Consider the following 13,990-nt stretch of genomic DNA (forward strand, 5'->3'; position numbering starts at 1 on the left):
CTCAAGAAGTTGAAAATAGAGCTACGCTATGACCCAGCAATTACACTACTGGGTATTTACCCCAAAGATACAAATGTAGTGATCTGAAGGGGCACCTGCACCCCAGTGTTTATAACAGCAATGTCCACAAGAGCCAAACTATGGAAAGAGCCCAGATGTCCATCGACAGATGAATGGATAAAGAAGATGTGTGTGTGTGTACACAATGGAATATTACTCAGCCATCAAAAAAATGAAATCTTGCCACTTGCAACAACATGGATGGAACTAGAGAGTATTATGCTAAGCAAAATAAGTCAATCAGAGAAAGACAATTATCATACGATCTCACTGATATGTGGAATTTAAGAAACAAGGCAGAGGATCATAGGGGAAGAGAAGAAAAAATGAAGCAAGACAAAACCAGAGAGGGAGACAAACCATAAGAGACTTAATCTCAGGAAACAAACTGAAGGTTGCTGGAGGGGAGGGGGTTGGGAAGGATGGAGGAGCTGGGTAATGGACACTGGGGAGGGTATATGTTGTGCTGAGTGCCGTGTATCGTGTAAGACTGATGAATCACAGACCTATACCCCTGAAACAAATAATTGTATGCTAATAATAAAAAAATAATGTATTGTGTACTTGAAATTTGCTAAAAGAGTAGATCTCAAGTGTTCTTACCATACAGACACATAAAAATGGTAGCCATATAAGGTGGTGGATATGTTAATTAACTTGATTGTGGTAATCATTTCACAATGCATACATAATACCAAAACATCACATCATATACCTTAAATACATACAATTTTTATTTGTCAACTATACCTCAATAAAGCTAGGGAAAGAGTATAGTTTGTAAAAGAAGAAATCAAAAGCATCCTAAAGAGGCATATGAGAAGCTTTTCTTAAAGGGGAAGCTTAGGACCAATATATTTTTAGTTAGTTTTACAAAGAATTCTCATATTTCCAATGCATCACTTAGTGGTTGTTGTTCTTATTGTTTTTAGAGTACCTTACTTTTCTTAGAGTACTAACTATTGTGAGGATTCTTAAGTATTCACTCACCAAAGCAATCAAACAAAAACAAAACTCTAAGGCCAGTTAAAGTAGTCAATGATAAAACATTTCCTTGAATGTACCTTTAAAGAAAGTCTAATTTTTCACTCATCCCCCTTTTTCCTTCCTTGCTTACAGAAAAGAGGTAGAAATGATAACATGAATAAGATGACTCTACATAGAAGCCACTGAGTTACTCAAACTTCTCACTGATAAAACTACCATCAAGTACTGGTACTCTGATCAGCATTTTATAAACATTATTAGTCAGAAAATTCAGGGTCAACACTGTTCAAAGATAAGATTCATTTAGCTTATCATTCTTGAATAGTAAGCCTAAAAAGAATAAGAGTAAAACAGTTAAATGCAAAGTTCATCTTCCTCCCAAAGAAGATGAAAATTTTCTAAATAGATTCACAGAGTACTATGAAAGTGATCAAATGTGACAGTACACCAATTCAACATTGTATTGAAAATACTGAAACTTATCAAATTCCCAAAGAAAACAGATTCAGATCTTTTGTGTGTACTAATATAAAGCACATCAAAACAACTGTAAACAAAAACAATTAAAATTTTCCTTAAGAAAGATTTTATACATGTTTAAGTAGCAATTATAGAACAACGAACTACAATTGAATGAGTGAAGTCACAAACCTGAAATTGTGGAATTGTCATTTCAAAGGACTTGTTCTTTACTTGGCCTGAATGATCTGCCACTTTCAGCAACACTGCGACATAAGGATACTTAAGAGATCTGCAACTGTCCGAGCTCACGGCCATACCCAGCTTCCACTGAAAATCTACAAGCTGTAATGAAATATTATAGAACAATACGTTGGTAATAACACTGCCATGAATGCAGATATTTATTCAATTTTACTGCTCTCACATTGAACTTTTAGTTTCAATGCCGGTCACAGTAAAAGAAAGTATCTTCATTTTAATATTGCCAGGGGAACAATAACCAAATGAAAATGGAGAGAGGCAATATGGGATATAAACAGAGTTGGAAAACAACACTGTCATAATTACAACAGTAAAACACACACACACACGCACACACACACACACACCATCTTTACCAGATGTATAATGGAAGTAGAAGGAAGATGTGATACTGCTGGTTTGCCCTTCATTTTGCTCCAGCATTTAAGGGGACTATCTCTCCCTCCCTCTCCTGTTCCATATATGCTCCCTCGCATTCCACAATCCAAAATCCTAAAATGGAAGATGAGTTATATACCATCTTCATATGCGACTGGGACCCACATGGGAACCATTCCAGTTTCCTCTCTCACCACGGTCCTCGACCTGAAGCCATACACGAGCATAGGCACTGGGTGATAAGGTGGTTTTAGATTTCATCACTGTTGATGATGAACACCTGTCAGGTGACATGCTATGTAGTTTACATGTATTAAACTGCCTCACTGAATCATCATGACATTATAGGCTATTATTTCCATTTTGCAGATGACAAAACTGAATTTCAGAGAGCTTAGATAATGTGTGTAAGTTCACACTTTACTGTGATCAGAACTGAGACCAAAGTCTGTTTGACTCCAAAGATTACATGCTTATTGACTACTGGCTGCCTAATACTTGTAATCTAATTTCTATCAATGGTTGCTCAGTGTTGCTGGGGCATAAAACAGGATTGGATAAATGCAGCTCTTAATGCTAACTAAAACATAAGATGGTGAGTGGAGGAATTTTGTTTCTTGTTTTCAAAGCTTAAACAAGTAAATGGTACACAGGCGCTCACAAAAAATACCTGTTGACTGACACATTTTGCTATCAATGCTGATAGGGCAAAAAGCTTTGCTTATTAATAAACCTCTTTTTTTTTAAACTTGGGATCTTTTATAAATAAGACTCATCTATATACTGCATACAAGAGACATACTCTAGAGCTAAGAAGGCAAATAGACTAAAAACGAAGGGATGGGAAAAGATATTCCATGGAAATGGAAACCAAAGAAAGCTGGGGTAGCTACACTTAACAGCAGACAAAACAGACCTTAAAACAATGATGTTATAAGAAACAAAAAAGCAAGTTACATAATGAAAAAGGGTCCAATCCAACAAGAAGATATAACGTGTAAATATTCACACACCTAACATAGGAGCACCTAAATAGACAAAGCAATTATTAACAGACCTAGAGGAAGAAACAGACAGCAGTACAATAGAAGACTTTAATACCCCTCTTACATCAACGGATAGAACATCCAGACAGAAAATCAATAAGGAAACATCAGCTTTAAACAATATGTTAGAACAGATGGACTTAACAGATATTTACAGAACATTCTATCCAAAAGCAACAGAATGCACATCTTCCCAAGTGCACATGGAACATTTGCCAAGACATATCATTTGTTAAGACAAAGAAAGTCTTAATTTAAGAGGACTGAAATCCTATCAAGCATCTTTTCTGACCACAATGGTATGAAACTAGACATTAATTACAAGGAAAAAAACTAGAAAATTCACAAATATGTGGCGACATAACAACATGCTACTGAATAATCAATGAGTCAAAGAACAGATCAAAAGAGAAATTTTAAAAATACCTTGAGACAAAGAAAAATGAAAATATAATACACCAAAATTTACGGGATACAGCAAAAGCAGTTCTCAGACGGAAGTTCACAGCGATAAATGCCTACCTACCTCAAGAAACAAGAAAAGTCTCAACTAAACAAGCTAACTTTACATCTCAAGAAAACAGAGGGGTGCCTGGGTGGCTCAGTCAGTCAAGCATCTGACTCTTGATTTCGGCTCAGGTCACTATCCCAGGACCCTAGGACCCAGACCTGCCTCAGGCTCCCTGCACAGCAGGGCATCTGCTTCTCCCCCTCCCTCCTCTTCCTCAATCCCCTCCTCCCGCTCCTGCTCTCTCTCTCTCTCAAATAAATAAATAAGATTTTTTAAAAAATTGGAGACACAAATAAATGGAAAGATATCCTGTGCTCATGGATTGGAAGAATTAATGTTGTTAAAAAATTGTCCATACTACTCAATACAGATTCAATGCAAGCCCTATCGAAATTTCAAAGATATTTTTCACAGAAATAGAAAAAATCCTAAAATAAGTATGAAACCACAGAAGACCCCAAATAGCCAAAGCAAATTCTGAGAAAGAACAAAGCCGGAGACACCATGCTCTCTGGTTTCAAACTATATTACAAAGCTATAGTAATTTTATTTTATTTTATTTTTTTAATGATTTTATTTATTAATTTGACATGGAGAGACAGCCAGCGAGAGAGGGAACACAAGCAGGGGGAGTGGGAGAGGAAGAAGCAGGCTCCTAGCGGAGGAGCCTGATGCAGGTCTCGATCCCAGAACGCCAGGATCACGCCCTGAGCCAAAGGCAGACGCTTAATGACTGCGCCACCCAGGCGCCCCTATGGTAATTTTAAAAGTATAGCACTGGCATGAAAAGAGACACGTAGATTAATGGAACGTAACAGAGAGCCCAAAGATAAACCCATGCATGTATGGTCAATTAATTTATGACGAGAGGCAAGAATATACAGTGGTGAAAGGACAGTATCTTCAATAAATAACATTGGGAAAAGTGAAGAGCCACATGCAAAAGAAGGGAACTTGACCACTATCTTGTACTATACACAACAATTTACTCAAAATGGATTAACGACTTCAAAGTAAGACCTGAAACCATAAAACTCCTAGAAGAAAACGTAGGCGATAAGCTCCTTGACACAGAAACCTTGGTGATGATTTTTTGAATCTGACACCAAAAACACAAGCAACAAAAGCAAAAGTAAACAAGTGGGACTACATTAAACTCAAAGCTTCTGCACAGCAAAGAAGCTATATTCATAGTAGTTATAAACTGCAACCACCCAAATGTTTATCAGTCGTAAGATAGATAAATATGTACAGCAGTGAACTTCAGCTACACTTAACACCAAAATGTTGAAAGAAACAAGTCAAAAGTTATGTGATTCCATTCACTTAAACTTGAGAAACAGGAAACACAATCTTGTGTAAGGCTGCATACACAGGTAGGAATACTACAGAGGCAAGAATGTGATTATCACAAAAGGCTCATCATTACCTCTAGGGAGGAGGGAAGGGAGAGGTTTGATTGGGGAAGGGCATGTGGTGGGCTTCTGAGGTACTTGAATTTCTTGAATTTGATTATAGTTACAAAGATGTTCACTTTAAAATTATTCATTAAGCTGTCATGGTAATGTACTTTGTTTTGCAGTGAATACAAACCACATTTCTGGTTGAAAGGAAAAACTTATTGTAGACTACAGTTATCAAAGGAATGCTTTACAGAGAGCATAAGCTCTCAGCTCAGTTTTGAAAACAAACAGAACTGAAATTGAGACAAAAATGTGTTTTCTTTATATATTCCAGAAATATACATCTAACAAAGAATAAATGCTTAATAAATATTAAGCTGAACCAACTAGAGATGGAGAGAGTCAATATCTGGTAGAAGAGAGCATTTAACTGCCTTGCGGTGGACGGCTCCTGTAAGGAAGTATGGAAGAGAAAGCTGAAAAAAGAGATGAAGCCAATAATTCTTTTCAAATTGTGAGTTTTCAGAGGTTTTCAAAGTATTCTCATATACTTTACCTTATGGAAAATACGTGAAATCATTTAAACTTTTCCTGTATGCAATGGGGACTCATTGAATTTTTTTCAGTAAAAGGATATGAAAGTATTGATTAAAAAATATTCTTCTGGTGGCAGAATACAATCATCCAGGTATGAGGTTTTAAGTGCCTGAACTAAGGTGGTAACTAGTAGGATTAACCTGATCCTTAAAGAATGAATCATTAGGCCCTGATGGTTTTCTTCACAATTATGGGAGATCAAAGACAACTATGAAAATCTGAGTACAGAATACGGGGAGAATGTTGATATCATGTTACCAATCAGATTTTATATATTTTAAGTCCAAAGGTATTATCAAGTGGAGATAGAGTATATTTAAATAGGAATGTTCAATAAGTGGCTAAAAATGCAAGAACAGAATCTAAGGGAGTTCGTGATTAGAGATATCATTTTTATATTAGATCAATGGTGATATCCAAAAATTTAATTCAGAGCACTTCTTAAACTTATTCAGCCTGCACAATTTCTTGATGCTTTACTATCTACAGGTAAATGGTAGAAAAATCATTACTTATTTGACTCTGAGTCTGAAATAAAACTCTGGATTATTTAGAACGTTTCAAGCAGAAAATCATTTAAGGAACACAATGTTGGAATCTGCTGAAAAATTACAATGGTGAACTGTCAAGTGAGGAAATAGAGCTACCATCCAAACACTCACTGTGCAAAATGAGTACTCACAAGTAAAAGAAAGCTGGGATTCAGTTTATGATTCTAAAACAAACTGACATTTAAATGTGAACTAAAAGCAAATTTTCTAATAAATGTGGTTAAGCCTTAAGTAGGAATTAACTACATTGGAGATTTTAACAAGAAAAGAATAAAAGAGAAAAATCAGAACAGATCACATTATCATTATGGAGGATATTAAGAATGAAGTAATATAGCCTCTAAACTCTTGTAGAATTAAGAAAATGATTAAAAAAGGAAAATATACAGAGAAAAAACAAAACTAGTAGTGAAAAAATACAATGTCCCAAAGTAAAATGAATACAAAGAGGGACACCTGGGTGGCTCAGTGGGTTAAGTGTCGGCCTTTGGCTCAGGTCATAATCCCAGAGTCCTGGCATTGAGTCTCGCGTTGGGCTCCTCGTTCAGCAGGGAGCCTGTTTCTCCCTCTGCTTGCTTCTCTCTCTCTCTGGCAAATAAATAAATAAAGTCTTAAAAAAAATGACTACAAAGAAGAAAAATAATCTCAAAACAAATATAGATTAAAAGGTAAACGAAGAAATTAGCTATAGTCAGTCACACCTGTAGTGTGACTAAAAATTTAACTGATCTGGGGGCCCCTGGGTGGCTCAGTTGGTTGAACATCTGACTTCAGCTCAGGTCATGATTTCAGGGTCCTGGGATAGAGCCCCATGTCCAGCTTCACACTCAGCGGGGAGTCTGTTTCTCCCTCTCCCTGTGCCCCTACCCCGACTTGTGTGCGAGCATGCACGTGCACGCACACACACACAAACACACTCTCAAATAAATAAAATCTTTAAAAAAAGTAATTGATATGGTAGCTGAAATTAACATAAAAACATCATATAAAAACTAGCCATAAAGAAAAATATTGATAAAGACAATTTCAGTTTATATTTAATTTTTTTTCAAATACAAAATATTAGAAAAACAGTCATGCACTACTCCATCCTAAAAACTATTTTCCTATTTCTAGTCTTTGTATGTAATTTTTATAGCTAGAATCATAAAATACTTTTATGTTCTTTTTAAAATGAAAGTTTGCCAATAGAAGGATTGTTAAGTATTCTGCGCACATTAACCTTTCTCAAAAATACTATGAGGAAAAGACTGACCAACTAACTCATCCAAGGATACAAAACTAGTATAGCTGCTATTCCAACCCTAATCTATCTGATTCCTTATTCTATGCAGTTTTCATTATACCTAGCTGCAACATTACTATTTGGAATTAAATTAAGTTCTAGTAGGTCAAGAAAGTAAAATAGGTCTAGGATGGCATAAGACTATCATCTTCTACATGCTAGACCTGAGCTGTCTAATACAGTAGCCATTACCCAAATGTGACTATTTAAATTAATAAAATAAAAAATGTAACTTCCTCAGTTGCACTAGTCACATATCATGTGCTCAACAGTCACATCTGGCTAGTGCTACCATACTGGACAGTGCCAACATAGAACATTTCCACCATCACAGAAAGTTCTATTGGACACTGCTATGCTATACTTTGTGTTTATATGTGGAAATTGATTAAGGCATAACTTATTAGTAAATTCCCACTTGAGAATTCATATTACTCTAGTCCAAGTATACAACATTTGCTAAGTCATTAGCCTTCTTCATCTTGTTTACTGGTACCTTCATCCATACTCTGCTTTTTTAATTTTCTCAATAGCACTCATCATTATCTGAAATTATCATGTTTACTTATCTATTACCTGTCTCCCCAAGGAAATTCAAACTTTCTAAGAGCAAGGGCATTATCCATCTAGTTTACTACTGAATCTACTACAACAACATTTGGTTCAAATGTTCAAATAAAGGGGCGCCTGGGCGGCTCAGTCGTTAAGTGTCTGCCTTTGGCTCAGGGCGTGATCACAGGATCCTGGGATCGAGCCCCCACATCAGGCTCCTCTGCTGGGAGCCTGCTTCTTCCTCTCCCACTCCCCCTGCCTGTGTTCCCTCTTTTGCTGGCTGTCTCTCTCTGTCAAATAAAAAAATAAAATATTTTTTTAAAAAAAAGTTCAAATAAATATTTGTTGAACTAATATGTTTGGAACTTCTGGAGCATGTGGTAGCTGGTCTCCAAAGATAGCTTCCAACAATTAGTATCACCCCTCCCTGTACATACATGTCACTCCTCACGTTAAATGGAGCTTGTTTTCCCTTTGCAGCAATCTGAGTTGTCCCAGTGATTGCTTTGACCAGCAGAATATAGCAAAAGAAGCTTTCTGGAATCCTTGAGCCTAGGCCTTAGGAGAACTGGAGTGTCTGCCTCCTTATGGAATGCTGGCTCTTGGGACTCTGCCTCTTGAAACCCAGCTACCCTAAGGTGAACAGCCATGTAGGGAGAACCAAGTCACTCCAATTATCAGCTCTAGCTAGCTCTTAGTCAATATCATCACTAGCCATGTGAGTGAGCCTTCTGGGTTTCTGGCTCAATTAGGCTCCTAGATGACAGGGAGTAGAAGCTACCACCTAGCGAAGCCTGGGTAACCCCCAAGAGTACTGAAAGATCATTAAACTGTTATTCCAAGTCACTAAGTTTTGGGTAGTTTATAACACAGCAATAACTAACACGGGGCAAGCATCACTGGCTGAAAATAACTTTGTCAATAAATTTATTATTGACATAAAAATGTATTCTCATAACTATATACTCTGAAATATTCGTTTCTAGAAATTTTAGCAAAAACAACTAGAAGATAGGGGCGCCTGGGTAGCGCAGTCCTTAAGCATCTGCCTTCGGCTCAGGGCATGATCCCGGCGTTCTGGGATCGAGCCCCACATCAGGTTCCTCCGCTAGGAGCCTGCTTCTTCCTCTCCCACTCCCCCTACTTGTGTTCCCTCTCTCTCGCCGTCTGTCTCTGTTAAATAAATAAAATCTTTAAAAAAAAAAACTACTAGAAGATATTTCAGATTTGGTTTGCATAACCTGTTACCTCTGAGAGATGCTAATACCTCCAGTAAAAATAATACAGAAAAATAAAGCCTTTCCCATTAAACACATTCACTACTAATAAATTCATAGCATCTATGCCCTCCAACACCAGACATATATCATCTTTCCTCCAAAATGTTTTTCATCCTCACGCCCATTCCTCAACTGACACAGGTTTGAAACATTAGTCAACTTTGATTTTTCTCAAAATACGTAAAAATTGGTAGGCATTCAAGATTTTATTTCAGCCAGTGCCAACATGTATTCCCTTCTTCCCAATCTCATTGCTACAGACCTACACAAATAGTTTTTTTAAACCTTGCCTTAAATTTTACTGCAGCCTCCTAATTTCTTGCCTATAGTCTTTGTTGGCTCCAATCCAGACGACGGTCTCTAAATACTGTTTATCGATTAACCAAATCTAATATCACAAGTCAAAACTCATAAAGTCTACTGCCTCATGAGCTATTGATCACCCGAGCACTTGAGTTATCTTCCACCGCAGTCCCCATTTTCCCACTTGTCCTCAAACAGGACTGCATCCCTTCTTTCAATGTGCATGCAGCCTTTCTACCTTTGCTCATACTGCTCATTTCTCTTGCAATATAATTCTCAAACACCTTAAAACTCCTCTCAAATTCTACTTTCCTAGTTTTCTCAAACTTTCTATGAATATTCATGTCATTTCTTTCACCCTACCACCTAGAACATTCTCCCTGTATAGGAGTCATTTGTGGATCTGTCTCCCACCCCCACACCCACTAGACCATAAACTCCTTGAAGGCAGTTCACGCACCCAACACAATACTAGAAGAACAAAAACAATTATACATTTATGAACCACTATATAAAATGTACAAGTTTAAGTCACTATGTCTCATATATGGGAAGAGGGAAAACAGCACTAGACACTGAGTGTCAATAGAATATCTTACTTTTGATTTATACCACAAAACTGGCAAGGAAAGCAATAAAAGTGGAAGCAGTAGGAATAATCATTCACCTATGATGAAGTATTCTAATTAGACATCTAAAAGAAAATCATAAACTACTTCGACACAGTAAGTATCAGAACATGTAGTACTGGATAATCTGAGACCTTTAGTGCTGGGTAACATAGCACTATGATTTGTTCAATTTAACCAGCTCAAATTCAGAAGTCAGACCAATCTGAGCCTGAATCTCAGCTCTCCTATCTTCTAACCATGTGGCTTTGGACCAGTTACTATGTCTCTATGCTCCAATATTCAATAAGAATGTACTAAGGAGAAGGGGGAAAAAAAAAGAATTTACTAAAGAATACAATGTTCTAGGCACTGGGGATATAAAAAGGAATGAAACAAAGTTCCTGACTTCAGGACCTTACCTTCTAGTGGGGAAGGAAAGACAATAAATAAATACAAAAAGTATATTTTAAAAATGCAGTGTAAGGGATAGAGAGACCAGGAAGGCCCAGGAAGGCTATTTAGGTAGAACCTGGGAGAGACTTCTTTGAGGAGTAGCTTCTGAATAGAAAGGGAACAGAATAAAGGAAGAAAAAAGCCACATGGACCTCTGGAAAAAAAGAGCATTCTGGACAGAGGGAGAAGCATGCCTGACATGAACAGGGAACAACAATGAGGCCCATGTAGCTGGAGTGGCATGAACTAGAAGAGTAATAAGAGATGAGGAATCAGTTTTTAAATGGCCTTGCAGGTCATGGTCTATGTAAGACTTTTTTCTAGTGTGACAGGAATCACTTAAAAAAGACTTTGAGCAGGAGAAAGACCTGGTCTACCGTAGATGCAAAAGTCTCATCCAAATTGCTGGATAGGGCATTAAGTTTGAGAAAGTAAGCAAGGAGACCCAATTGGGAGCCTACTGCAAACTAGTCTAGGCAAGAGGATGGAGGGTTGCACTTAGGTAGTAGCAAGGGAAGATGAATTTAGAGTGTATTTTAAAGGTGGAGAGAACAGTCAGTATGCTGATGCATAATATTGGGGGGTGCCTAAATATTAGTTTTATCTGGTGCATTTTAAAAAGCATATACTACAAACATAAATGATGTATAGGTGGGTAATGGATTTTTTCCCTCAACAATATTCTTGAATAATCATTTTCTTCTAGCAGCACATTTAAAACTGCATCATGAAAAATGTTCAATTTACAAGTTCCTGGTGGTAAAACTCATGAAAGTGTGAGTTCCCACCCATCCTCCCCCAATGACTAGGTCCTTGAACCTTTCACTCTCAGACTTGTCCACAGATCCTCTAAACACTTTATCAATTATAGTTTAGGTTTTCCTACCCTGGCACTGGTTTCTACAGATTTCTATTCTGGTAAGTTGTAATTCTCTGTATTCACCTCTGTCTCTCCAATTTGGGGACAGCAGTTTGCCTTATGACCTCACTTCTCTAATGGACCCAAGAGTTGTTAATTCTTCAGCTTTTTACTTGTTTTTATGATGAAGTGATATCTTCCATATTCCAAGTTCCTTACATGCCAGACTAGAAACTTGCACTCATCATTTTCTTCATAAGGGGTTTAAACATCTTTGGTAGATCAATTACAAGGTACTTTATAATTTATGTTGTAAATGATGTCTTTTATAAAAATATTTTTCAGCTCTGTGTCTGAATTAGATAAATAATTGAATGAATCACCTTGCTAAAGTCTCATACTTCTAATGTTTGTAGAATATCTTGGGTTTTTTTGTTTGTTTTTGTCTTGGCTTCTTCTATGTAAACATTCCTATAACCTCTGAATGATTCCACAGAAGGAATGAGTAGTAGGCTGAAAATAGCTCTCCCTTCACCTGACCAAATGTCCATATTCCAACCCCCAAATTTTGTGAATATGTTCTTTTATATGACAAAACAGACTCTGTAAATACAACTAAATTAAAGATCTTGAGGTTGGGAGGTTTTCCTGAATTATCCAGGTAGGCCCAATGTAATAAGAATCCTTATAAGGAGGCAAAGGCTTCAGAGTCACAGAAAGAGTTGTGGTGACGGTAACAGAACAGGAAGTGATATGATGATGGAAGCAAAGGTTGGAATGCTGTGCTTCGAAGAAAAAAGTAGAAGCCACAAGCCAAGGAATGCAGACAACCTCTACAAGCTGGAAAAGAAAAGGAAATAAAATCTTCCCTAGAGCTTCCAGAAGGAACACAGCCTGGCCAACACTTTGATTTTAGCCCCACAAAACTAATTTTGGACTTCCAACCTCCAGAACTAAGATAATAAATCTGTGTTGTTTTAAACACTGCCCCCCCCCACACACACAAAAGAGGTTCAATTTTTAAAAGCCTATAATCAACATAATTCAGTTTCAGGACATCTTACTTAAATAAACATATGATTTAGTTTAAGTGAATAGATAAAATGATTTATGAGAGATTGAATCAAAGTGCACTAACTCAGTAACTCTGAGCAAAGCCAGATAAGGGGGTTGATTAATCTTTCTGAGTTCCCCCTACCTCCCAGGAATCCTCAGAAGCAAAAGCAGCTGGGGACAGTTGACAGACAGCAGCCAATGGACATCTCTCTGTCACTGTACTCCCGTTATTTCTTACCTTGGTCCTTTCTTATATTTTGTTTGGGCCTAGGAAACTCCTGACCTAAAATGCTCTATTTTTCATACTCTTCTTCTGGGAAATGTGTTATTAAGTTGTTTGCCTAGAAATAAGTTATTATCTGAAACAGGACAGGAACACTTAGAACAAAGAGGCATAAGATATACTTAAAAATTCAAATTCTTTTTTCTGGCATAAAAAAACGTAGACATTGAAAGGTTAGAGTTATACTTTCCATCTTCAAAATAACTTTTTTAAAATCTAAGAAAATGTTTGCAGTGCTATCTTTGTAGATTTTAACAATTTCTTCTCTCTATATATCACATTCTAAAATACTGTGTACCTAGCTTTGAACAAACGGTCACCAAGAACAAGAATTGCTCTGTACTCTTTGGGCTGCAGTGGGTGGAGAAGCTTAAATTACAATGGCAGCAGCTACTGTGTCAGGTGCAAAGTGGAAGGAGCAATGCATGGAGGCGGGCTGAAAGTCACAGACTCGCAGACACAGGCCTTGGACTGGGGAGACAGCTGGGAAAGGCTCACGGTGGCATCGTCCCCGGGCTGGTAGAGGCAAGGGGCGGGCCAGGTGCTACCGCCCGCCCCTTGCCCAGCTGACGCTGGCTGAGGGCGGGGCGGCCATTCACTCACCTGGTTGGTGACCTGAAATGAAGGCAGAAAACACAGTTTAGAAAAAGATCTCTTTAGCTCCAGAGTCCCGCTGCCCGGATCCTCTCAGGCCAGGGCTTACCTCGGACTTAGCATCCAGTCGCGGCTCGCTGCAGCCCTCCATTCCAACAGTCCGGAGCTCCGACCACCGCCTGGCCGCCAACGCTTCCGCTTCCTCCTCCCGCCCCTTGCGGCCTGCCGCACGCAGAAGTGGGGGGAGAGGAAACAAATATATTTGTGTAACTCACCATCAGTGTCAATTAAACATCAATTTCAAGGAGATACTCAGCAACCGCCATTTATGTGGGAAGAGGGTCCGAAGATTTTGGAGATACCTTGTGAAGGGAAGGACAGATTAACTTCAGGATGCCTTCTCCCCCTGCTGACGTGTACACGTGGACTCTTCCATTCTGCCCCGTTCCCCCCCCCCC

The 13,990-nt window shown here is 38.0% G+C and overlaps 1 protein-coding gene across 2 annotated transcripts in view; it reads right to left on the reverse strand.

Annotated features, from left to right (window-relative positions):
- The window catches only part of COMMD6 (COMM domain containing 6), a 25,691-nt gene that overhangs the window by 10,681 nt on the left and 1,020 nt on the right, over positions 1–13,990 (reverse strand). Inside the window, exons 1-4 of one of the 2 annotated variants that reach the window (XM_040623592.1) lie at positions 13,642–13,746; positions 13,542–13,553; positions 6,711–6,844; positions 1,699–1,851 (exon numbers count right to left, since the gene is read on the reverse strand). In XM_040623592.1, the coding sequence (XP_040479526.1) occupies positions 1,699–1,851; positions 6,711–6,776 (219 nt within the window). In that variant the 5' untranslated portion in view covers positions 6,777–6,844; positions 13,542–13,553; positions 13,642–13,746. Of the gene's footprint in view, positions 1–1,698; positions 1,852–6,710; positions 6,845–13,541; positions 13,554–13,641; positions 13,747–13,990 lie in introns of those variants that run through there. The other variant, XM_040623598.1, reaches the window with a different exon arrangement.

Source organism: Ursus maritimus, unplaced genomic scaffold, assembly GCF_017311325.1.
Source record: "Ursus maritimus isolate PB19 unplaced genomic scaffold, ASM1731132v1 scaffold_10, whole genome shotgun sequence".
Taxonomy (NCBI): domain Eukaryota; kingdom Metazoa; phylum Chordata; class Mammalia; order Carnivora; family Ursidae; genus Ursus; species Ursus maritimus.